Source organism: Chiloscyllium punctatum, chromosome 10 (assembly GCF_047496795.1).
Source record: "Chiloscyllium punctatum isolate Juve2018m chromosome 10, sChiPun1.3, whole genome shotgun sequence".
NCBI classification, from domain to species: Eukaryota; Metazoa; Chordata; class Chondrichthyes; order Orectolobiformes; family Hemiscylliidae; genus Chiloscyllium; species Chiloscyllium punctatum.
This window is the reverse complement of record NC_092748.1, coordinates 70,017,439-70,044,169: the sequence shown is the minus strand read 5'-3', so window position 1 is coordinate 70,044,169 and position 26,731 is coordinate 70,017,439. Positions and strand designations below refer to the sequence as shown.

Genomic DNA, 26,731 nt, shown 5'->3' with positions numbered 1-26,731 from the left:
AACAGATCCTTGTGGCATACCACAAGTAACCGGACCTCAGACTAAATATTTTCCTTCTACCACCACTCGTTGACTTCTTACAGAAAGCCAGTTTCTAATCCAAACTGCTAATTCACCTTCAATCCCATGCCTCTGCAGTTTCTCCAACAGCCTATCATGTGGAACCTTATCAAAGGCTTTGCTGAAGCCATGTACACCACATCAACTGCCCTACCCTCATCCACATGCTTGGTCACCTTCTCAAAAAACCTAATGAGGTTTGTGAGACATGACCTGCCCTTGATGACTCCATTTGACTAGTTCCAATCAAATTGTTGCTTGCTAGATGTTTATAAATCTTGTCTCTTATAATCATTCCCAAAACTTTTCCTACAACAGATGTAAGGCTCACTGGTCTATGATTACCTGGGTTATCTCTACTGCCTTTCTTGAACAAGGGCACAACATTTACAATCCTCCAGTCCTCTCATACTAAACCTGCAGACAATGATGACTCAAAGATCAAGGCCAAAGGCTCAGCCATCTCCTTCCTAGCTTCCCAGAGAATTCTCAGAAAAATCCCATCAGGCCCAGGGGACGTATCTACTTTCATACCTTCGAGAATTGATAGTAAGTTTTCAGATGACACCAAAATTGGAGGTGTAGTGAACAGCAAAGAAGGTTATCTCAGATTACAACAGGATCTTGATCAGATGGGCCAGTGGGCTGAGAAGTGTAAATGGAGTCAAATTTAGATAAATGTGAGGTGCTGCATTTTGGGAAAGCAAATCTTAGCAGGACTTCTTCACATAATGGTAAGATCCTCCGGAGTGTTGCTGAACAAAGAGACCTTGGAGTGGAGGTTCATAGCTTCTTGATAATGGAGTTGCAGGTAGACAGGCTAGTGAAGAGGGCATTTGGAATCCTTTCCCTTATTGGGAGGTCCTGTTGCGGCTATACAGGACATTGGTTAGGCCACTGTTGGAATATTGGAAAGACGTTATGAAACTTAAAAGGGTTCAGAAAGGATTTACAAGGATGTTGCCAGGGTTGGAGGATTTGAGCTATAGGAAGAGGCTGAACACGTTGGGACTGTTTTCTCTGGAGCATCGGAGGCTGAGGGGTGACCTTATAGAGGTTTGCAAAATCATGAGGGGCATGGATAGGATAAATAAACAAAGTATTTTCCCGGGGAGGGTATAGAGTCCAGAACTAGAGGGCACAGGTCTAGGGTGAGAGGGGAAAGATATAAGAGACACCTAAGGGGCAACTTTTTCATGCAGAGGGTGTTATGTGTATGGAATGAGCTGCCAGAGGAAGTGGTGGAAGCTGGTACAATTGCAACATTTAAGAGGCATTTGGATGAGTATATGAATAGGAAGGGTTTGGAGGGATATGGGCCAGGTGCTGGCAGTAGGGACTAGATTGGGTTGGGATATCTGGTCAGCAAAGACGAGTTGAACTGAAGGGTCTGTTTCCGTGCTGCATATCTCCATGACTCTTGACCTCCTCCTTACTAACTGCAATCTTTTCAAGTCCAATAGCCCATATCTCAGTCTTCTCCTCTACAATATTCTCCTTTTCCTGAGTGAAAACAGATGAAAAATAATCATTTAGCACCCCTCTGATCTCCACAGGGTCCACACACAACTTCCCACTTCTGTCTTTGACTGGCCTTATTCTTTTTATTTCTCACATATAAGAAGCTTTAGGGTTCTCCTTTGATCTACCTGCTAAAGACTGCTCATGCCCCACCTTGCTCTTCTTAACTCTCTCTTTAAATCCTCCCTAGCTACTCTGTAACTCTCCATCGCCTCATCTGAACCATCTCATCTCAACATCACATAAGCCTCCTCCCTCCGCTTAACAAGAGATACAATTTCTTTAGTAAACCATGGTTTCCTTACCTTTTCACTTCTGCCCTGCCTGCCAGGGAGATACCTATCAAACACATGCAATATTTGTTGCTTAAACCATCTCCACATTTCAATTGTTCCCATCCCCTGTATTTTGCTACCCCATTCGATACCTCTTAAGTCTTGCCTAATCGCATTATAATTGCCCTTCCCCCATCTATAACTCTTGCCCTATGGCTCTATTGCCCTTTCTATCACTATTTAAACGTAACCAAATTATGGTCAATTATGGTGAATTACAGTCAATGAGTGCCATAAGGATCAGTGTTGGGTCCACTACTTTTTGTCATTTATATAAATAATTTGGATGTGTCCTTAAGAGGCATAGTTAGTAAGTTTGCAGATGACACCAAAATTGGAGGTGCAGTGGACAGCAAAGAAGGTTACCTCGGATTATAACTGGATCTTGATCAGTTAAGCTAATGGGCTGAGGAGTGGCAGATGGAGCTTAATTTAGATAAATGAAAGGTGCTGCATTTTGGGAAAACAAATCTTAGCAAGACCGATACTCTTAATGGTAAGGTTGCTGCACAAAGTGACCTTGGAGTACAGGTTCATAGCTCCTTGAAAGTAGAGTTGCAGGTAGATAGGATAGTGAAGAAGGCGGAGGGACCTTTATTAGTCAGAGTATTGAGCACAGGAGTTGGGAGGTCATGTTGCAGATGTATAAGACCACTATTAGAATGATGTGGTTCTGTTTGCCGAGCTGGGAAATTGTGTTGCAGACGTTTCGTCCCCTGTCTAGGTGACATCCTCAGTGCTTGGGAGCCTCCTGTGAAGCGCTTCTGTGATGTTTCTTCCGGCATTTATAGTGGCCTGTCTCTGCCGCTTCCGGTTGTCAGTTCCAGCTATCCGCTGCAGTGGTCGGTATATTGGGTCCAGGTCGATGTGTTTGTTGATAGAATCTGTGGATGAGTGCCATGCCTCTAGGAATTCCCTGGCTGTTCTCTATCAACAAACACATCGACCTGGACCCAATATACCGGCCACTGCAGCGGACAGCTGGAACTGACAACTGGAAGCGGCAGAGGCAGGCCACTATAAATGCCGGAGGAAACAGCACAGAAGCGCTTCACAGGAGGCTCCCAAGCACTGAGGATGTCACCTAGACAGGGGATGAAACGTTTGCAACACAAATTCCCAGCTCGGCAAACAGAACCACAACAACGATCGCCCGAGCTATAAATCTTCTCACAAACTTTGAACTATTAGAATATTGTGTGCAGTTCTGGCCTCCTTCCTATCGGAAGGGAGTTGTGAAACATGCTGGAGTTCAGAGTTGAAAAGTATGGCACTGAAAAAGTACAGCAAGTCAGGAAGCATCCTCCCACTCCACCAAGGACATGCAGGTCTTGGGCCTCCTCCACCACTAAATCCAAGAGAATAGAGGAAGAATGCCTTATCTTCTGCCTTGGGACCCTCCAACGACTTGGCATGGTCAACTTCACCAGTTCCCTTATCTCCCCTCCTCCACTTCATCCCAAATCCAACCCTCCAACTCAGCACACCCTCTTGGACTATCCTACCTGTCCATCTTCCTTCCCAACTATCTAATCCACCCTCCTCTCCGACCTATCACTATTAACCCCCAACTCCATCTACCTATAAGCTTTCTCAGCTACCTGTCCACCATCTCTACCCTCACCCTCCTATTTATCTCAGCCCCCTTCTCGCCCCACACTCCTGATGAAGGGCTTACACCCGAAACATCAACTCTCGCTTCTCGGGTACGCTTTTCCAGTGCCATACTTTTCGACCATGATGCAGGTTAGACTACCAATATGCAGGAATGAAAATACGGCATATTAGCAGAATTGTAGCAGGGTAAAGATAAAAGTGCAATTATTTGTTCAGTTCAAGAGATGGTAGTATCACTTTGAGAGAACTGTGGCTTTAAGAATACTGCTTTAAACCTAAATGAAGGCAATTATGAGAACGTGAAGACATGGCTGAAGTGAACTGGGAAATTAAGTTATGGGCTAAGTCATAAGACATGCAGTGGCAGACATTTAAGCAGGTATTTCAAAGTAGTCAGACAAACAATTCTAATGAGAAAAAAGACTTAAAAAGTGAAGGATACACCATCTGTAGCTAACTAAAGCAAAAAGAAGTGGGATCAAGTGGAAAGAAGAAGTGTATGATTCCGTAAAGATGAATGGCAAGTCAGAAGACTAAACAGAATATAAAGAATGCCAAAAATATTAATTAAGAATTAGAAACTAGATTACAACATGAATCTGGTTAGAAAAATGAAACCAGATACTAAGAGATGCTGCAGATATTTTAAAAGGTAAAGAGTAAATCAAGTGAGCATTGATCCTCTAGAGAGTGAATGAATGATCAAAAATGAGAAAATAGATATTGCACAAGTGTCTTCACTGTACAGGATAAAAACAACATGCCAAAAATAAATTGTGAATCTGTGGGTGAAATGGAGGAAGGAAACTAATATACTAATCAAAGATAACAAATGCAAGACTGTTTCAGTGGAGTTTGCTACTAAGACTTTATCACTAAAGATCTGTTCTGTACATTGTAAAAACAACGCTTTGATGACGCTTTGTCAAGAATGTAACTTTGCTTGAATCAAAGTACAAAGAAGGTATCAGAATGTTATGGACCAGACCAAACACCCTCAAAATATATTAAGAGGATAGTGTAGACCCCAACTTCTTTCTTATTTAAAAGCTAGTATAAGGTGATGTGTTCCTGATACAATTCGACTGGTCAAACTACCAGGCTTGAAAAAAAACACACTTTATTCTTACACTAGAGTTCAAATACAAACAAAAGAAAGAAAAACTTGATTCTAAAAACTTAACAGAATAATAGATTATTTAACTAAACAGCAACTGTTCCAATATATTATACCCATAAATATACCCTTGGCAAAGGTGAATTAAGCAAAACAAATTGTCTCATATGCAATTCTCCAGTCCAGGAGGAAGGAACATCAAGAGAAAATTCACAGAGACAGAGAGAACTCAAACATTTTGCTGTAGCAGGGAGAGATGTATAGCAGCTTCAAACCCCAAATGCTACCCTTAAAGTCATAGTATTATCACACAGAGATAACAGTACAGAATGTGTGTAAAGAGTGAAAAAAATTGTAGAAAATCGTGACTTAATTTTCTTTCTCTGCTCTTTGGAATGTGAATAGTGCTTTATTTTCTGCAAGAGTAGAGCATTGATGAGGCTTCATTTTTAATTTTTTGAGGACTTGAGTTTTCAAGGGTTGCAGCAAAAAGGATTTATTTCAAGTTCTGTGGATACTTGGACTTTGTTATTTTAAGGTCAGTGAAAGGACACATTGAAAGTTTTGTTTTTAAGACACTTTTAAGAAATGCCATAACTCCAAATAATTCACAGAATCTTAGAATCCTTATAGTGTGGCAATAGGTCATTCAGCCCATTGAGTCTGCACTGACCTTTTGAAGACCATCTCACCTACACTTAGCACCTGACCCTATCCTGTAACCCAGCATTTGCTAATGGCTAATCCACCTAGCCTGCACAACCCTGGACACTCCAAAGCAATTTAGCATGGCCGAATCCACCTAAACTGCACAGCAATTGCTTCAGCTTGCTTCTTAGAAATCAACCACTTGAGTTTTATGGCTGTCTTTATAAGATATTGTGCTGGAAGTCACTTGGGGAAATGTCTGCTCAGCAAAAGATTGTCCAACTCAACTTTCTGGCTTTCTGAAACAACACTGTTGTGAGTCCTGTGTGAAATTGGATTGCCATCTTAATAGTGTCTGGAATACTTTCTAGGTTCCATGTTTCCTGAGCAAGCTGCATCAGTACTTGATATATCGAGTGATCTGTCTATGCGTACCATATCGGCAGCCTTCTGAACATTCCAATTTTATTCCGTTTGCCTTCAAGATTTAACCATTAATGGTCAAAAGTGTTTTTTCTCTCCCCAAGAGTTAATTCCTGCAGAGAGAAATTTCTCCTTTTTTTCTCTTTACCTTGTTTATGCATGCGTGTACATTTTGGGTGATTTAGAAGAGTGCACATTTTTACTTGTATGACAAATGTGTATGGTAACCAGTTCCACTTCTCCACTAAATAGGTACTTTCAAAGAAATCTGTCTGAGGAATCTTTTCATTGTAAGTTTAATGGAGAGAAAGTATAAAATTGACTACATCAAGAACCAGGTAAAACAACTCAATTCATGTTATAGCCCATGGAGAATTAGGACTAAAGAAAAACATTGCATTCGTCCCAGCTCACTCATTTTTAACTGGAGGGGGAAGATAGATTCTTGACTAACAAGAGGGTCAAAGGTTATGGTGCTGGTGGAGGCTAGGTAGTAATGTAGAGTTGAGACAACTATCAGATCAGCCATGATCTTATTGAATGGAGTCCTAAGGGGCTGAATGGCCAACTCCTCTTCTAACTTGAATGCTCAGGTCTCATGGAAATTATAGTGAGGAGACATGGTTCCAACAGGTTTAAGTTCAACATTGTTTTTGTAGAAGCAGGAAGGAGTGGAAGGCCTTCAGATTCCTCAGAGAATGATGGACGTCTTCCTTGGACGCCTTCCTTTCCACAACTGGATTGCTCCCTCACCCACAGACTTCTCCTTTGGATACTAATTATTTTACCATTCCAGAGCTAATGAGCAACTCAAGATGTCCAAACTGATAAGGAGCTGGATAAAGTAGATGAAGAGGAACTGTTCCTTTTATATTGTGGATTTGAGAACCAGAAGACATAGAAATAAGGTGAGTAACAAATGGTGTCATGGGAAAACGATTATGCGACAAATAGTTAAGATGTGGAACAAACTGCTAAAAGAAGAATGTGGAGATAGATTCATTTGTTATATTTAAAAATTAAATTGTGTAAGCATGTGAAAATAAAAATTTTTGCAGGCTCAAGGGGAAAGGGCGGAGAGTGGGGCAAACAGAATTGTTCTTGCAGAGAGCCAGTACAGACTCAGTAGGCTCAAAGGCCTCCCTGTCTGTTGTTTGATTCTATGGTAATGAATGGACCCAAAATTAGATTTCCTACTGCAAATAGTGTGCACCCAGACCATATATTTTGTCAGTCTGAGAGTTAAAAATATACCCCAAGATTCCAAACATCTGCGTTAGTTGAAACAAAAGGTACAAAATAACATTTTGTTATTAGAAATTAAAAGATCTGCATAAAACGTAAATTCAAGAATCCCTGTATTAAGAGAAAGATATTTTACAAACATATTTTATGCTAACTTTAAATTACAAATGTGCTTTGGAACAAAATAAGGTTTTTGTTAAACTGTGTGCTGGGTAAGGTCAGCTGGGTGGAAAGCCTATCGTCACTGTAAAGGAACATGGAGGAGACCATATGGACTTGGTACAGAGCTTGGAGTTCATCAGTTCTGGAGCTGGGACGGTAGCCAATTCCACTGTGGACCTAAGTATAACGCAGTATCTGATGTTTGATGTCTCAGTCTTTAGTACAGCACAAGAGAACTTACTGAACAGAAATTGCAACAGAAGGGAAAAACTGAAAGTACATACTGGAGGTGACAAGCACAGACTGCTACCATCATGGTTAGAGACATCAATGTTCAAAGGAGCTTGCGCGGTGTCACAGCAGTCCAACAATCTCTCCTATCACAGATGATCAGGAGTGCTGGCATGGTGCCCGCTGTGCGTGATACCAGGTGTATGAGGGACAAAACCACTGTCCCCTCCCAGGATATCAGCTTGCGGTTTCCAAACAATGGCCCAGATACTCCGATTAGGTTTGTAAATCATATTGCCAAACCTGATCAGATTAGAATTTACCCACTTATATTTAGATGTTGCCTCTGCTGGAGATTCCTGGAAATGGAGTCTCTGTAATGACTCCAGCAGCGAAGAGAACTGGCATGGAAACAGTGCTCCCTTTTGCAGCAATCAGTGTCCTATGTTCTATGATTTAAAAGTCTAGCAGTACAGTCAACCACTTTGATAACTCATGTGAAAGGTTAATTATGGAAGTTAAGTATGGGGTCAGATGCCAAGTGCATGAGGGTTATTAAGGTGTCAATCAGATGAGGTGCCAGGGTGCCATATAAGTGATAGACAGATTCAGTTGCATGGTGGAGTTGAGGAAGTCAGGTCTGACAGGTAGGAGGTGGTTTGTTCTGGGAGAGTCAGTGGGACAGTGAGATTGGGGTTGTGGAGGTGGGGGGGGCGGCGGGGAGGGAGATGGCAATGTCTGAGTTGGTCGAGAGTTGTGGGGACCAGGATAGTTCCAATGTAGTCAGGCCAGCAGAAGGGTTGGGATATTGGGATCTGGCAGGATCAGGTTTGAAGGGGTAGAATTAAGTCAGTCCAGAGGATTGGGATGTCAGGATCAGACAGTACCAGGTAGAGAGGACACAGAGTTCAGTGGGCGTCCTGGGTATAAGCAGCTGGATAAGATGTGGTTGAAACATCAATTTACTTGTTACATTGGAATTAGACTAAGTTTTTAACCTAAATTTCCCTGGGTTAACCTAACTATTATGCTTAAATGTGTTGGAACCATCTGAAATCTCTGACTTTAATTGACTCTTCCAAGAGGTTCTGATGCAGGGGATGCCCATTGAAAAATTCAGTTTCCTGACCAATTCCCACAGAATCAGCTGTGTCCTGCATTCCACATGGTCCTGACATGTAACTCCAGGCTATACTGCTCCACCAACTCTCTGGACATCAGAACATCTGACTGTTTCTCCAGCTGTGTCCTTGATGCTCATTGTATTTTTGCTCATGAGGCGACCAGTCTGCCTGTGCCAGGATGGTGAAGTCTGAAGTTTGGTATATATACCACGGACACAATTTCAGAGACAAGAAGATATTCACAGAATTGAGCAACAAGCTAAGAATGAACCAAGTTTCATAACCACTACCTTTTGTTGATTAACAAATAAAGACTGACTATAACTCATTTAATTTCCAAGATGTAACAGAAAACAAATGAATTTAATGGTGCAGGTAATAATATTCTTGCTATATACAGTTGTTCTATTTATAAGCATCACTTACTTTCAAATAATTGTTATTCTTCTGATAATGCAGTAGATGGCAGTGCTTTCTGTGCTAACAAACATCAAACTGAAAGGCACTAAGCTCAGGAAAAGTATTCAGCAAATGTGAAACTAGTTGTCATAAATCACAAGAAGCATTGTGCATTTTAGTACATATTTTCACAGTGAAGAAAATTACTTAAAGATCTTCTACTCTACCGCTATTTCCAAGCAAAAGAGTACTGTCAAGCAATTTACACAAAGACACATTAAAAAATATCTACCTTGGTAGGAAAATACCGACTCGTCTTAAATTGCTTCAGGAAATGTGATAATGTACATGTGGAAAAGAACAGTATAATTGACCAGAATAAAACGTCAGGAACATATGGACCATGGTGTCCACAAGCTATGCCAAGGAACCTTCCATGAAATTTTATACATTCCTGAAACAAAAACATTACAGTCAGCAGTCTGAAATCTAAAGTGCAATAAAATGGTGTCAATTAGAGGTTTGAGCAAGTTATATCACAATAAATATACTCTGAACTGGCACAGAACAAACAAAGTACCTTCATTATTTTATCAATGCTTCTGATCAGAAAAAAATTTTGCACATCCACTTTCTGGTGTATTTAGCTTATTCACAAGATTTGACCCTTACAACCACCTGAACATAACGGTAGCAGAGACTAATCAAGGAAAACCTGATTTAAGACGCAAGACTCCAAGATCAAAACAATTACAATCCCTTGATGATGAAGGCAATGAACTGAAATTCTAATTTGTCCCTTGTTCTGCGTTGCACATTGGTGAAAGATTTAAATACTGATGTGAGACAATAAAGTACTTTCAGCTCCAATGAAGAACCTAATAGCCGTGTCATCATGGCTGCTGCAATAGCTAAGGAACCGTTCAAAAAACACCACCAAGTACCAGTCAGGTGGATGAAAAGGAGAATGAAGACAGTCTGAAATTAATTCTGGAGACAAGGAAGGGAGGACTTCCTACTACACGGAGGTACTCCTTGAAGTAGTTGGTGGCATCACTTCCAAACTAAAGTTTGCTCAAGCTGATCCTCTGCAGATGATAACATTTCAGTTATTCCATCAGGAAGTAGCAGTGTACATCAACAAAGGAATAAAACTTTAGCCAGGATAATCAGCAAGTTCCTCTGCAGAAGCAGGAGGTTCTAAATCACTATCTGCTCACTGGAATTAATTTAAGCTAAGTGTTTGGACTGACAATATGGTAAGGGCTTACATTTGTATTTCCATTTGGGTTTTTGTCTAATAGTTTCTCTAAGATTGGGTGAATAATAAAGATTTGCTTTTCCAGGATCATCTTCTGTAAGAATGAAATAAGATCACCTTTCTATCTTGTAATATTTGTTTCTCAGATGCAAGATCATCGATTGTAGATTATAGCAGATTTTTTTTCCTGAGCTGATAGTTCACACTGACTTTGGAGCTCTGGAAATTTTAGTAAAAGAGAGAATTTAACAAGTTCCTGACCCCAGAAATAAAATTCAGCTGTTTGTGTCCTGATACAGTTTGAATGAGCACACAAACCATGCCTCTGTACTTGCCGAAAAAGTAGATTACCCATTAACATACACATTTTTTCCGAAACTTATATTTTGCAGAAACAGAAATATCCAAAGCTGCTGCTTCCTTATGAACTCATGATTAATTCTCATGCACCTCTATATTTGACAAACATAACTTTAGTTCAAACTTACAGAGAGTGTCATATTTCCCCATGGAATTTCTTCTGCTGTGATATTGAGGTTATTCCAGTACTGTAAGGTTTTATTGTTCAAGTTCTGTGGTTCTACACAAATGCATCTGTAATAAATGTATATATTTACCAACAGCAAGCAGTGAAGACACTTTGAAATCACGTTACAAAACCGATATAACTATCTTCTTCACCTTTACGAGAGGTGTCATCAATAAGCAATCCACCCTTCAAGTAAGACTACCTGTTTAGCATTCTAATTACTATTAACAGATAGTAAAATTTCACTAAAGGTGAATGATATAAGTGCTATATCAGCATTTCAATAATATGATCTACCCAAGGTGCTTACCAATTTATCCATATAAAGATAATTAGATTCACCTTTATTTAGCATTTCAGTACTTTATCAGTTCTATTTTGTTGGTAATGGCTATCCTTGCACTCCCAATGACACAGATCACTTTCAGTTTTTGATAAGGAAGTGGTGGTTCTGATGAAAGGTCATTGTCCTGAAATATTAACTCTGTTTCCTGTTTTACAGATGTGGCTTGACCTTATCAGCATTTTAAATATTTTCTGTGTTCATTTCAGATTTCCATGATTTGTTGTATTTTTATTATGTTTCACTGACAGGTATCCTTTCATGAGTTGAGTGTGTTGCTGGAAAAGCACAGGTCAGGCAGCATCCGGGTAGCAGAAAAACCAACGTTTCGGGCCTGAGCCCTTCATGAGGAATGAGGCTGGGAGTCTTGGGGGTGGAGAGATAAATGGGAGGGGGAATGGGGATGGGGAGAAGGTAGCTGAGAGTGCAATAGGTGGATGGAGGTGGGGGTAAAGGTGATAGGTCGTTGAGGAGTGTGGAGTAGATATCTGGGAAGGAAGATTGTCAAGTGGGACAGGTCATGAGGGCGGTTCTGAGCTGGCAGGTTGGAACTAGGGTAAAATGGGGGAAGGGAAAGTGAGAAAACTGGTGAAGTCCACATTGATGCGCTGGGGTTGAAGGGTTCTGAGGCAGAAGATAAAGCGTTCTTGTTCCAGGCATTGGCTGGTGAGGGAGTGGTAATGGAGGAGCCTAGGACCTGCATGTCCTTGGCAGAGTGGGACGGGGAATTGAAATGTTCAGCCATGGGGCGGTGGGGTTGGTTGGTGCAGGTGTCCCAAAGATGTTCTCTCAAATGCTCTGTAAGAAGGCATCCAGTCTCCCCAGTGTAGAGGAGGCTGCATCGGGAGCAACAGGTTCAATAAATGACATGTGTGGAAGTGCAGGTGAAACTTTGATGGTTGTGGAAGGCTCCTTTGGGGCCTTGGATGGAGGTAAGGGGGGAGGTGTGGAGGGAGGTGTGGGCGCAGGTTTTGCAATTCCTGCTGTGGCAAGGGAAGGTGTCAGGAGGAGAGGGTGGCTTGTTAGGGAGTGTGGACCTGACCGGAGGGAACGGTCTTTGAGGAAAGTGGATGGGGTGGGGAGGGAAATATATCCCTGGGGGTGGGGTCTATTTGTAGGTGGCAGAAATGTTGGCAGATGATGCAATTTATGCAGAGGTCGGTGGGGTGGAAGGTGGGCGCATGATGTGATTTATGTGGAGGTTGGCGGATGATGCGATTAATGCAGAGGTTTCATGAGGACTATCAATCTAATAACTTTAGACGAATATGTCACTCATCCAACCATTTAATGGACCTTCAAGCTCAGAACTTAATTGATGGGACAGTGGAAATTTTGAAATGTATTTGGATTGTTAAGCTGCCAATTAAGTGATGCTCACACCACATGCCCTGCCACTTCTCAGGTAGGGAAAATCTATCTCATTGAGAGATTTTGTTGGGAATGTGCAGACATAAAGTCAAAGTATTTGGAAGAAGCGCACAAACCTCAAACAACCTTTCTGCCCAACCATTCAGGTATACCCTGCCCCACACAAAGCAGAGTCTGTGTATGTTGCACTGAGGATTTGAATTGAATTGCAAGCCCAAGTGACTAAACTGGAACATACAGTAAAATGTGATTGTCACAGGTATATTTCCTTTAGTCAGCATCACCTATCATTTACAGGATAAAATTGGATGAAGCAGAACTTTGCTTTGCCTGGGATGTGACTTTTAGTAAATAAAGTAGAAATTGTTGGAAAAAATAAATAAAAACAGGAAATGCTAGAAATTCTCAGCAGATTTGATCATTTTTATTGGGAGAGAAAGAATTAATATTTCAGGTGAGAAACATTTGACCAGAACACAAAAAAGTTATAAATGCAATAGGTTTTCAGCAACAAGGAGCGGGTAACTGTCACTTATTTAAACTGGGTTTCCTTGAGAAGATGTGAGTTACTGTCTAGAAAGGTAATAATAATCAAAGAATGCAAATAGAATGTGTTGGCACATATAGGTAAATAAGCACAGTTAATTCCTATAGCTTAACAGCACAGGTCCAAAGAACAGACAGTATTTTTGGTAGGTTTGCTATGAAAGTTTCTTTTTCTGATTAGTTGTTAACAAATTTTCATGAATTAAAGTTGCATTAATTTTGCTTAATTTGCTTTTGTAACTATCACATTTACAAATTGTCAATCAAGCTCAAATTAAGACAACCCCAGACATCAAGATCTGGAGCAAATTCTTCTGGCTGAAATTGCATATTGTTTGTGAAAGAATTCACAGACAAAAAAGTCAAAAGTTCATTCCTTTCAATGCATATTTTCAACTTAACACTGGAAATACTTTGAAGTATTAAGAAGAATGATTCAGATACTTACGAATAGTGGGTCAACTGCTCCAAGTGATTATACATATTGATAGGGTATGTCTCACCAAGGTGATACAGCTTTTCTAGTGCCTCATAGATGAATATTATGCAAATAAGGGAAGCAAATGCTTCCTCTGTGAAACGGGTGATATAACAGACCAACGAACTTGCATCTGTAGCAACAAGAACTAAGCAAAGAAAAGCTGTCCAAAGTCCAATACAGGTTCTCAGAGAAAGATAGGATAAGCCATAATCTCTGTAATAAATAAAGAATCGAAAAATATATGTTAAGAGATATATCTGCAAAATAGATAATTTAACAACTAAAAATATAAACATTATTTGATATTTTCTCGATAATTCATTGTAAAACATTGGAAATAGTCTGTTATTTAGACTATTTCATTCATATTTCTGAGACAAGTTGACACAAAATTGCAAACATGGCCACATACAGTAAATCACATCTGTCATATAGATCAAGGAGAACAGCTTTAATTGCTAAAAAAAATTCTGTTGTACCTGAACCTAACAAATTCAGTTAACCATTTAATTCAGAAAACTGTTTGACTTATAAATGTTTCCAACTGTATTTGCAAAAGTAGTATTCCTGCATTTTTATAATATGCTGAAACCTACAATTAATTAGAATTGACCAACATCACCAATCAAATCATGCTCTCCTTATTTAACAATATAGTCCAACAGGTTTAACTGAAACTGCAAGCTTTTGGAGTCCCTGTTCCTTCCTCAAGCGGCTAGTGAGAAAGAATACATAGGACACAAAATTTATAGGAAAAGATCAAATGGTTATACAACATACACGAATGTACTGATGTGGGAGGTGCCAGTGTTGGGCTGGGGTGAATAAAGTTAAAAATCCCACAACACCAGGTTATAGTCCAACAGGTTTATTTGGAAGCACTAGCTTTCAGAGTGCTGCTCCTTCATTAAGTAGCTGTGGAGCAGAATCAGAAGACACAGAATTTGTAGCAAAACATTACAGTGTCATGCAATTGAAACAATACATTGATTTTAAGTGCCAGCAGCAGCGGAGGTAGGATGAACTCGGAAGAGTGCAGATAAGGCAAGGCAGTTTTGATTAAAATTATTTACCGGTAGCGGGCAGTGGTGTTTTACTCTTTCACAGAAGGAGCGGGAGCAGCAGAGGAAGTGACGGGGACCAGAGGGGTAGCCGGGAAGGTAAGCAGTGAGTATAAATACTCACCCTTCGACGCCAATGGCCATTTTAAGTGTGAGCAGCAGCGGAGAAGGAGTGGGAGCAGTGGAGGAAGTGACGTGGACTGGAGGGGCAGCCGGGAAGGAAAGCAGTGACCATATATATCAGCAAGGCGGCTAAACCCGAGACTCTACTACTGTAGTGTCTCCCACACCCGCCCTCCTCCTCTAACCTAGTTAATAAGTAGGAAGAGCGGAAGCGACGACCAGGGGACTGCCGGTAATATATCTGGGCAGTGGCTGAACCCGAGACACTACACATGTTGTGTCTCCCACATCCACCTCCACCTCCACCCACCCACCCCTCCTCTAACCAAAAATAGGACTCTGGTTTGTTAAAGTAAGGATTTTCTATTTCTTTATCAGTGAATGGTTAAAAATTTACTTTTTATGGTTCATCTATTAATTGGTTTTTAGAAAAAGATATAGCAGAGAAGTATCAGAAAGTATTTTAACTCAAACCTATACAAAGTAATAAAGTAATTAACTAAGTAGAGATGGCTGGGCAGGTGATGTGCTGTAGCTGCATGATGTGGGAGCTAGCTGATCCCATTGTGAACGGCAGTGACCACATCTGTAGCATGTGTTGGTTGCTGGAAGAACTCTGGCTCAGAGTTGATGATCTGGAATCTGAGCTTCAAACACTGCGGCACATTCGGGAGGGGGAGAGTTACCTGGACGCTTTGTTTCAGGAGGCAGTCACACTTGAGAGATTAAGTAATTCAGATTCAGTTAGTAATCAGGGACATCAGAGTGTGATTAAATGAGGCAGGCAGGGGGAACTTGAGTTCAGGAGTGCAGGACCCTCAGCCCTTGACCTTGTCCAACAGGTATGAGATTCTTGCTCCTTATACGGATGAGGAAAAGGGCTCTAGACAGGATGAGCCAGCTGACCATGGCACCATGGTGCAGAAGGCCATTCAAGAGGGGGGAGCAAAAAGACAAGTAGTTGTCATAGAGGATTCTATAGTTAGGGGGACAGATAGGATCCTTTGCAAGCCGGGTCGGGAGTCTCGCATGGTGTGTTGCCTGCCCGGTGCCAGGGTGCGGGACATCTCTGACCGGCTTGAAAGGATATTGGAGCGGGAAGGGGAGGATCCAGTTGTTGTGATCCACGTTGGGACTAACAACATAGGCAAAGCTAGGGTGGAGGACCTGTTTGGGGATTATCAAGCACTAGGCAGGAAATTGAAGTACAGGTCCTCAAGGGTCATAATCTCCGGATTACTGCCCAAGCCACGTGCCAATTGGCACAGGGATAAGAAAATTAGGGAGGTAAACACGTGGCTAAGGGACTGGTGTGGGAAAGAGGGATTCCATTTCATGGGGCATTGGCATCAGTTTTGGAAGCGGGGGGGATCTGTATTGTTGGGACGGTCTCCACCTGAACCGATCAGGTACCAATGTTCTAGCAAAGAGGATAAATAGGGTGGTCAGTAGGACTTTAAACTTCTGAGTTGGGGGGAAGGGAAAGTGAAAGTGACAGGGAGTATGGAGTTAAATGGAAAGATAGCAGGAGGATAGCATGTATGCAGGTGGATTTAATCTTGAGGCAGATTAGGAATGCAACAAAAAGGAAGGATAACTTAGGACATCTTTTGATTTCCAATATCTCTAATGATAAGAATGTTAGCATTAAGGCACTTTACTTGAATGCTTGTAGCATTCATAACAAAGTAGATGAACTAACAGCACAGATCATCTAGAATGATTATGATGTGGTAGGCATCACAGAGACCTGGTTGCAGGGGGTTCAGGACTGGCAGTTAAACATCCAAGGATTTACAACTAATTGAAAAGACAGGGAGGTCAGCAGAGGGGGCGGGGTGGCCTTGTTAGTTAAGAACAAAATTAAATCTATGGCACTGAATGACATAAGGTCAGATGATGTGGAGTCTATGTGGATGGAATTGAGGAACCACAAAGGCAAAAAAAACATAATTGGAGTTGTGTACAGACCTCCTAACAGTGGTCAGGACCAGAGACTCAACATGTACCGGGAAATGGAAAAGGCATGTCAGAAAGGCAAGGTCATGGTGATTATGGGGGATTTCAATATACAGGTGGACTGGGTAAATAATGTTGCCAGTGGATCCAAAGAAAGGGAATTCATGGAATGCTTACAGGATGGCTTTTTGGAACAGCTTGTCATGGAGCCCACAAGGGAGCAGGCTATTTTGGACCTAGTGCTATGTAATGAACCAGACTTTATAAAAGATCTTAAAGTAAGGGAACACTTAGGAAGCAGCGATCATAATATGGTAGAGTTCAGTCTGCAGTTTGAAAGAGAGAAGGCAAAATCGGATGTAATGGTGTTACAGTTAAACAAAGGTAATTATGAGGGCATGAGAGAGGAACTGACGAAAATCAACTGGAAGCAGAGCCTAGCAGGGAAGACAGTAGAGCAAAAATGACAGGAGTTGGTGGGTATAATTGAGGACACCGTACAGAGGTTCATCCCCAAGAAAAGAAAGATTATCCGGGGAGGGATTAGACAGCCATGGCTGACAAAGGAAGTCAGGAAATGTATCAAAGAAAAAGAGAGATCCTATAAAGTGGCCAAGAGCACTGGGAAATCAGAAGATTGGGAAGGCTACAAAAACAAACAGAGGATAACAAAGAGAGAAATAAGGAAGGAGAGGATCAAATATGTAGGTAGGATAGCCAGTAATATTAGAAATGATAGTAAAAGTTTCTTTCAATACATAAGAAACAAACGACAGGCAAGAGTAGACATTGGGCCACTTCAAACTGATGCTGGAAGCCTAGTGATGGGAGATAAGGAAATAGCTGGAGAACTTAATAAGTACTTTGCATCAGTCTTCACAGTGGAAGACATGAGTAATATCCCAACAATTAAAGGGAGTCAGGGGGCTGAGTTGAGTATGGTTGCCATTACAAAAGTGATAGTGCTAGAAAAGCTAAAAGGTCTTAAATTTGACAAATCTCCTGGCCCCGATGGGCTACATCCTAGAGTTCTGAGGGAGGTGGCTGAGGAATTGGTGGAGGCGTTGGTTGAGATCTTTCAAAAGTCACTTGAGTCAGGGAAAGTCCCAGATGATTGGAAGACCACTGTTGTAACCCCATTGTTCAAGAAAGGATCAAGACAAAAGGTGGAAAATTATAAGCCAATTAGCCTAACCTCGGTTGTTGGTAAAATTCTAGAATCCATCATTAAGGATGAGGTTTCTAAATTCATGGAAGAGCAGGGTCGGATTAGAACAAGTCAACATGGATTTAGTAAGGGGAGGTCGTGCCTGACAAACCTGTTAGAATTGTTTGAAGAGGTGACAAGTAGGTTAGACCAGGGAAACTCAGTGGATGTGGTCTATCTAGACTTCCAAAAGGCCTTTGATAAGGTGCCACACGGGAGGCTGCTAAGTAAGGTGAGGGCCCATGGTGTTCGAGGTGAGCTACTGGTATGGATTGAGGATTGGCTGTCTGACAGAAGGCAGAGAGTTGGGATAAGAGGTTCTTTTTCGGAATGGCAGCCGGTGACAAGCGGTGTCCCACAGGGTTCAATGTTGGGGCCACAGCTGTTCACGTTATATATTAACGATCTGGATGAAGGGACAGGGGGCATTCTAGCAAAGTTTGTCGATGATACGAAGATAGGTGCACAGGTAGGTAGTACTGAGGAAGTGGGGAGGCTGCAGAAGCATCTAGACAGTTTGGGAGAGGGGTCCAGGAAATGGCTGAAGAAGTTCAATGTGAGCAAATGCGCGGTCTTGCACTTTGGAAAAATGAATACCAGCACAGACTACTTTCTAAACGGTGAGAAAATTTATAAAGCCAAAGTACAAAGGGATCTGGGAGTGCTAGTCGAGGATTCTCTAAAGGTAAACATGCAGGTTGAATCCGTGATTAAGAAAGCGAATGCAATGTTGCCATTTATCTCAAGAGGGTTGGAATATAAAAGCAGCGATGTGCTACTGAGCCTTTATAAACCTCTGGTTAGGCCCCATTTGGAGTACTGTGTCCAGTTTTGGGCCCCACACCTCAGGAGGGACATACTGGCACTGGAGCGTGTCCAGCAGAGATTCACACGGATGATCCCTGAAATGGTAGGTCTAACATACGAGGAATGGCTGAGGATCCTGGGATTGTACTCATTGGGGTTTAGAAGGTTAAGGGGAGATCTAATAGAAACTTACAAGATAATACATGGCTTGGAAAGGGTGGACGCTAAGAAATTGTTTCCATTAGGCGGGGAGACTAGGACCCGAGGGCACAGCCTTAAAATTAGAGGGGGTCAATTCAGAACAGAAATGCGGAGACATATCTTCAGCCAGAGAGTGGTGGGCCTGTGGAATTCATTGCCGCAGAGTGCAGTGGAGGCTGGGACGCTAAATGTCTTCAAGGCAGAGATTGATAAATTCTTGATGTCACAAGGAATTAAGGGCTACGGGGAGAATGCGGTTAAGTGGAGTTGAAATGCCCATCAGCCATGATTAAATGGCGGAGTGGACTCAATGGGCCGAATGGCCTTACTTCCACTCCTATATCTTATGGTCTTATGTCTTATGGTCTTATGAACAAACCGAGATTGCTGTTCAAAAAGCACACAGTCTGTAAACAGTCAGTCAATATGACTTTTTAAAAAATTCCTACTTTGGAATACCAGTTTGGCTTCAGGATGAGATATAAACAGATTTGAGACATGGCCTCACACCTAAAATGCATTGTCTGACCTAAGGTGTTAATTTTATTCTGTTAAATACTGAAGTTATCTTGGGGCAGGGATTTACAATTGAAACCTGCACCTCCATTCTAACTGATTAAAAACTTTGCCATCTAGGTTTGTTCAATGCATTCCCATAGGTTGTATGACCCTTTGATCTTTTACTATAAATTCTGTGGCTGATGTATTCTCTTTCACTAGCTGCCTGAGGAAGGAGTGGGGGTGGATTCAGATAAAACTTGGACGATAACCCAGTGCATTTAATTGTTTTGACGTTTTGGCACCTCCCTATCATACTTAAAAACACAAATACTTGTTGTTAAGCTGTTAAATTGCGAATTATCATAATTCAACTCAGTTTCAACAATTAGAGCAGTGCTGGAAAAGCACAGCAGGTCAGGCAGCATCCAAGGAGCAGGAAAATCGGCATTTCAGGCCAAAGCCCTTAATCAGGAATGGTCCGAAATGTTGATTTTCCTGCTCCTCGGATGGTGCCTGACCTGTTGTGCTTTCCCAGCACTATTCTAATCTTGACTCTAATCTTCAGCATCTGCAGTAACCACTTTCGCTCAGTTTTAATAATTAACTGTTCAGAATTGGTGGAAGAATTGTCAAGCTAGTGCTTAAATAGTTTAAAATTTCATGAATTATTTCCTTTGTTTATAAGACTCAAAAGGTCCTATCCTGTACTGTGGTTGTTGTTTACTTAAATTTTATTCTCAAACACTAGTCACACTTACAGGCTTCATCATGAAAACTACAAGAAGCAAACAACTACAATTTAGTTGAAAGGTGGATACCCAGCAGTTGAAAGTAATGGGAAGGATACTACAGATGATTCTCAATACCAATGGTTCACACGCTGAATTTTTCAGCTGGATGTGTAAATAAGAGAGCAGCACATAATCTCACCACATAAAAACCAATGAGTGACCAAGCAAAAGATCTTTGAGGGCAGCTGCTCTGCAGAAGACGTAGAAAATACTTTGGCTTCACTATAAAACTGCAGTCTTATGCCAACTTATTCCTGTTCTCCTCCAAGATTGGCCTCTTGGCCTGTACTTATATCCTTCCCTCCCTTAATTGGCAAGTTGTAATGAATTGCCTATTTAATTTCTGGATCACACTGGTTACATTTAAAACATGTTTGAAAGAAAAAAATGGTTCAACAAATCCAATGGCAGCTCCACCAACCTTCAGTACATCAAGATTTGCATGCTAGGAGCACGATAAGGCCACACAAGTTTAGAATGAAGTTGGATTCTTAAGATAAAAGGAGCTGGGATTTGAGCCCATATTACGATAGAGGTCCTATCTAGAAAAAGTTTTTAAGTAATTGCAATCACTGAAGAGTCAATAGAGTACATTGATCTCTGCTGGAAATCGTGGAGAATTTCAGCCATATGGGGAAGTCACGGCTGACATTATGCATTGCTAAGACAGCTGGCAATCTTTTCAGTGCAAATTTCACCACTATTTCCACGTGACCGTATCACAACTGATTCCGGCATTTTTCATTGGGAATTTCCAAATTGGGGCTGTAGTGATGTCATTATGTTGTTGAAACAGCCAATCACATCAAAAAAATTACAGATACCTAGCCATTACAGAAAATACAGTTAAATAATTTTTAAACTTTTCAATTAAAAATTGGAAAGTACCCATATGGTGAAGGTAGAAACTGAGATATTCAGGAAAAACTGGAAAGAAGTGTTTAAAATTTAGTTTTAAAAATGTACTTGTTAATCATTCAGAAAATTTCAGGATCAGATTTGGTGTTCAACAAATTTTAACATCATATTTCCAATAAATTCCCTTAATTTATAAACATAGAAATAGGAGGAGGCCATTCAATCCTCAAATCTATTCCTCTATTCACTGAGATCATGGTTGATCTGCGGCTTTATACCATATACCTGCCTTTAGTCCATATCCCTTAGTAGCTTTGCTTAACAAAATAAATCTCAGATTTAAAGTTAATAACTGATCCAGCATCTATTTGTAGAAGAGAGTTCCAAACATCTACCAATCTTCATGCGTCAGAATGCTTCCTAACATCGTTCCTGAATGTTCTGGCCCTAATTCTCAGATTACGCCCCTAGTTCTGGAATTCCCAACTACTGAAAATAGTTTTATCTACCATCTGTTCTTGTTAATATATTGGAGATTTGATCAGATCACCCATTAACCTTCTATTCTACAGAAAACAGGCCTAATTTGTATAAACTCTCCTCATAACTTAACCCCTGAAGTCCAGGTATCATTTTTCTAAACCGATGTGTACTCCCTTGAAGCTCAATGTAACCTTCCTAAGGTGTTGTGCCCAGATCTGCTCACAGTACACCAAGTAGGGTCTAATCAGGAATAAAAACAAAAATTGCCGATCTGGTTGCATCTGTGGAGACAGTAACCCTTCTTCAAAACTGAGGTTTTGCATAATTGCAGCTTATACTTTTTTATTTTCCTATCCTCTAGATATTAAAGCAAGTATTCCATTCACTTTCATGATTATTTTCCCCAACTGTTCATGACATTTTAAAGATCTACACACCTGAACATCCAAGTCTCTTTGGACAAACTGTATTTAACATCCTACCATCAAGAAAGTACCCTGACCTATCCTCACAATTGTTTACATTGAACTTCATCTGCTACAGTTTTGACCATTCACTTAGTCTATCAATGTTTGTTTGTAATATTATAGTATCATCTACACTGTCTAAATACTACCTAACTTTTCTCATCAGCAAATTTAGATGTATGATTTTCTACACTATTATTAATGAATAACTGAGACACTAACATAAATATTTGTGGGACACCACTGGTTCCATCCTGCCAATCCCAGTATGTATGCATTATGTAGACTTTATTTTGCCTGTCACTCAACCAAATTCAAACATATCAGTAATTTGCCCTCAATTCCATGGATTTCTACCTTAATTAACATCTGTTATGTAGGACCTTATCAAATGCCTTCTCAGAGGCCATATGAAGAACATCCGTAGACATTCCTCACTATCGTCTTCAAAAAATTCAATGAGTTTTTAGTTATGGCCTATGTGCTGAGAATCCAAACTTGCTCTCCCTAATTAAATGAAAATTTTCACATTTACCCCATCCTTCATTACAGATTACAACAATTTCCCCACCAGAGAGGTTAGGTTAACTGGTCTGTAATTCCTTGGTTTTCCTCTTTTGCCCTCTTAAAAAGTGGGGTGACATGTGCAATTTTCAAATCCAAAGGGACGATCCCTATATCAAGGGAACTCTAAAAGATTATGGTGAGGGCATCCACAATGTGCTCCCCTATTTCCTTTGACATCCTTGGATAGAAACTGTCACGTCCCAGGGATTTGTCATTCTTTAATTCCAAATATTTCCACATTACCTATGTTTTACATACATTAATTTTATTCAGTTCCTGTCACCATCCACTATTAATTTCCTTAGAACTTCCAACAAGCTGTCCTTCTTTTCTACTGTAACTACTGAGGCAAAGAATTATTCATCATGTCTGCCATTTTCTCCATAGTCATTGACAATAGCCCCACTTTCAGTCTTTAGTGGGCCAACATTGCTCCTGGCCACCCGCTTTCTCTTCATGTAATTATAAAATGTCTTATTGTACTTGACAAGTTTACTTTCATAATCCCTTTTAGTAGCTCTCAAAAATTGTTTTGACGTCTTTTGTTGGTCTTTATATCTTTTCCATTCAGCAGTGCTTTTCTTTGGATTTTTACAAGCCCTTTTGTTTAGTTTTATGCTGTCCCTTATCTTTTTCGTTGTCCATGGTTTTTTTATCAGTGACATGGACCCTCTCATGAGCATTACCTGGTTTTGTACTGTGTTAAATGTTTCTTTAAAAGTCCTCCACTGTTTCAGTTCTTTTAGCAATTAGCAAATTTTCCCAGTTTGCTGCAGACAGTGTCTGTGTCATCTCGTTAAAGTTAGCATTACCTAAACCTAAAACTCTTGTAATGGATTCATGCTTTTTGCTTTCAAACGATATAGTAAACTTGTTCCTTCTTTGATAAATGTGCATGCACAATTATTTCTGCATGGAACAAGGTGTAATTTTTATGGGTTTCCAACAATGAGTGAGAGAAGGAAAAGTTGAAATTCCAACTAATTTCATGATTTATTGCTTTGGACAAAGGAATAGAGGAGAAATACTATAGTTGTGCCAGACTGTTGCTAGGACACCACAAATGCACGATTTATGACCTAATCTGCCATACGGCACATCCTGAACTGGTCATCTGGTATGGAGGGGTAATGGAGTAAATGCTAATAGTTTGTTATCAACATTGTCCCTTGCTGAAAATCTAAGTGTTTATCTTGATCCTACAATATTCCAATCAGCTCTTTTCAGGAAAAGGACATGCAGGTGTCTGGATGGCTCATGGGAGTCATTAGAGTGTAAATCGCTGTGCAATCTCACTGCTAATGACAGGTGGTAGATTAACCGAGAGAATAAGAAGCAGATTTCATTGGAATGAAAGCCAGTGACAACAATGCCATGACTTAGATCCTCTAATGTCAATGATGAAGTCACCTTGTAATGTTATGTCAGAGAGACATGATTTAGGGCAACCCTTATTCAGCAAGGACAACCATTACATTTGCACCTAGGTATTAATATAAACAAAATGAAGCTGTGCTTAGGTAGAGAAAGAGTGCCTGGCTTTTGTCTTTGCTTGTGGACATTTTAAGAAATACCTGTTTGGGTGAGACAAACTGACACTGGAGTTTGACCACAAACCATTTCAAAACATCCTCCTCAAGCTGGTCTTCTCTGCCTCAAAATGTTTGTAAAGCATGCTAGTTTGTTTGCAGAGTTATCATAGACACATTACGTACAAACAAGAGAAACAAATGTACGTTGCTGATATGTTATAAGGTGCAGCATTCCCTATGAATAAAGTTGAGGATATTAAGAAAGCATATGAAATCTTCCAGATTTAACAAGAAGCAACAACCCAACATGCTCTGGAAGTTATCAACCCAACATAAACACTGAAGTTGAAAGAAACTAATCTTGCTCAAATCAAGCAAACTACACAAGGTAGGATATGGTGATAAAAGGATGGCCTGAAGGCATCAAGGTCAAAACCTTTAATACAAGATAGTATTGAGCACACAGAAGTGATAGCTCAAGATGGCACCTTGAGCAAATAAAATAGTCATTATCCCGAGGAAATGAAGAATGAAATGCTGAAGCACACCCACATTAATGAATTGAGTATAGTATGAGGAAAACAAGAAAATTGCTGTAATGTTTAAGTATGAGCAATCAAGTTAAGGATCATATCAGCAAGGGCAGAACTAGAAACAAATGCCCAGCAAGCAAATTAACAAGTCACTTAAGAGACATGATATCTCAAGCAAAATATGGACTAAACTTAAACTTCACTCTCACAGGAACTGAATATCTTGTTACATCAATTACTATTCTGATGACTAGGAGTTAAATCAGTCGACATCAAAAACTACCAGTGAGACTGGAGAATGTTTGAAAAGTATACTGCAGCTGTTACAGCATTCCAAGAATTATGTGGAATGACAATGGCCCGTAATTCATGAGTAAAGAATTTAGCTATTTCATAAATGATTAAGAAATTCAACAGCATACTTTTTCTCCACACTATCTCCAATCAAATGGAAAGTCAAACTTTAAATGGAGAAATCTAACTACTGAAGCATAGAAAGTAGACCAGTCCATAGATTCATGTGATGTAACATCCAAACTGCTCTGCCAATAGCAGAAACTATTACTGAACCCACAAATACTAACACGCATAAATGAAAAAATCAAGGTGAAACAACAGAAAGCCAACTTTTACATTGATAAAACTGCCAAATCATTGCCAGAGCTAAGAACAGAAAACCAGTTGTTTAACCGCTACCAATGTTTTCAATGCCTCGGTGAGAAGATTTTTACCTCCCCACCTCTCTCTGCCTTCCACAAAGACCGTTCCCTCTGTGACTACCTGGTCAGGTCCACGCCCCCCGCAGCAACCCACCCTCCTGTCCTGGCACCTTCTCCTGCCACCACAGAAATTGCAAAACCTGCGCCCACACCTCCTCCCTCACCTCCATCCAAGGCCCCAAAGGAGCCTTCCACATCCATCAAAGTTTTACCTGCACATCCACCAATATCATTTATTGTATCCGTTGCTCCCGATGCGGTCTCCTCTACATTGGGGAGACTGGACACCTCCTAGCAGAGCGCTTTAGGGAACATCTCCGGGACACCTGCACCAATCAACCATACCGCCCTGTGGCCCAACATTTCAACTCCCCCTCCCACTCAGCCGAGGACATGGAGGCCCTGGGCCTCCTTCACTGCAGCTCCCTCACCACCCGACGCCTGGAGGAAGAACACCTCATCTTCCACCTTGGAACACTTCAACCCCAGGGCATCAATGTGGACTTCAACAGTTTCCTCATTTCCCCTTCCCCCACCTCATCCTAATTCCAAACTTCCAGCTCAGCACTGTCCCCAAGACTTGTCCTACCTGCCTATCTTCCTTTCTACCTATCCACTCCACCCTATTCTTTGACTTATCACCTTCATTCCACCCTCATTCACCCATTGTACTCTTTGCTACCTTCCCCCACCCTCCTCTCCAACCTATCACCTTCATCCCCCACCCCCACTCACCTACTGTACTCTATGCTACTTTCTCCCCACCCCCACCCTCCTCTCATTTATCTCTCCACCCCTCAGGCACTCTGCCTGTATTCCTGATGAAGGGCTTTTGCCCAAAACATCAATTTTCCTGCTCCTTGGATGCTGCCTGAACTGCTGTGCTTTTCTTGCACCACTCTAATCCAGAATCTGGTTTCCAGCATCTGCAGTCATTGTTTTTAACTCAACCATTATATACACATCATTTGAGACAAGGATAATTTTCTCCTGGAAATTACATAATCTTCATGTTTCCAAAAATGTTGTTAAACACCAGAGGTCAAATGTTGGTGAGACAGAATTCAAGCGTTATTCCAACTCACACATTTATAATTCCAATACAACTGATCACTTGTTCCCCATTTATATGTACCCACTCAAGTTCTCACCCAATCACCCCCCTATTAATGTATGAACACGATGTATTCTCTAGTTTATTTGGCCTCAGGCATCCCTATCAGCAGCTATTCTGGATCAGCAGTGACATATTGGTCAAACTTTCACATTAGAAAGTCACATATTAGCAACCCATTGTTCAATTGTACACCTGGACAAATGTTTCCTGATAGATTCCAGAAAACAAAAGAGATGCCGAGTTGGATTTTGGTCAAAATTTGTAAACCATCTCTTTCTGGTCTATTCCCAGGTCCACATAAGCTAGTGTTTGACATTCATTGACTTATTTTGGACTATTTAAGTTGAGATGTAGTTTCTGCGGAAATTGCCATATAATATGTAATAAGATCT

At 40.8% G+C, this 26,731-nt stretch overlaps 1 protein-coding gene across 5 annotated transcripts in view; it reads right to left on the bottom strand.

The window, feature by feature from the left end:
- The window catches only part of LOC140482267 (sodium-driven chloride bicarbonate exchanger-like), a 281,516-nt gene that overhangs the window by 54,095 nt on the left and 200,690 nt on the right, over positions 1–26,731 (bottom strand). For all 5 annotated transcript variants that reach the window (XM_072579457.1, XM_072579456.1, XM_072579455.1 and 2 more), the window contains 3 exons: positions 13,381–13,626; positions 10,632–10,737; positions 9,175–9,336 (listed from right to left, as the gene is read on the bottom strand). In XM_072579457.1, the coding sequence (XP_072435558.1) occupies positions 9,175–9,336; positions 10,632–10,737; positions 13,381–13,626 (514 nt within the window). The remainder of the gene's footprint in view (positions 1–9,174; positions 9,337–10,631; positions 10,738–13,380; positions 13,627–26,731) is intronic.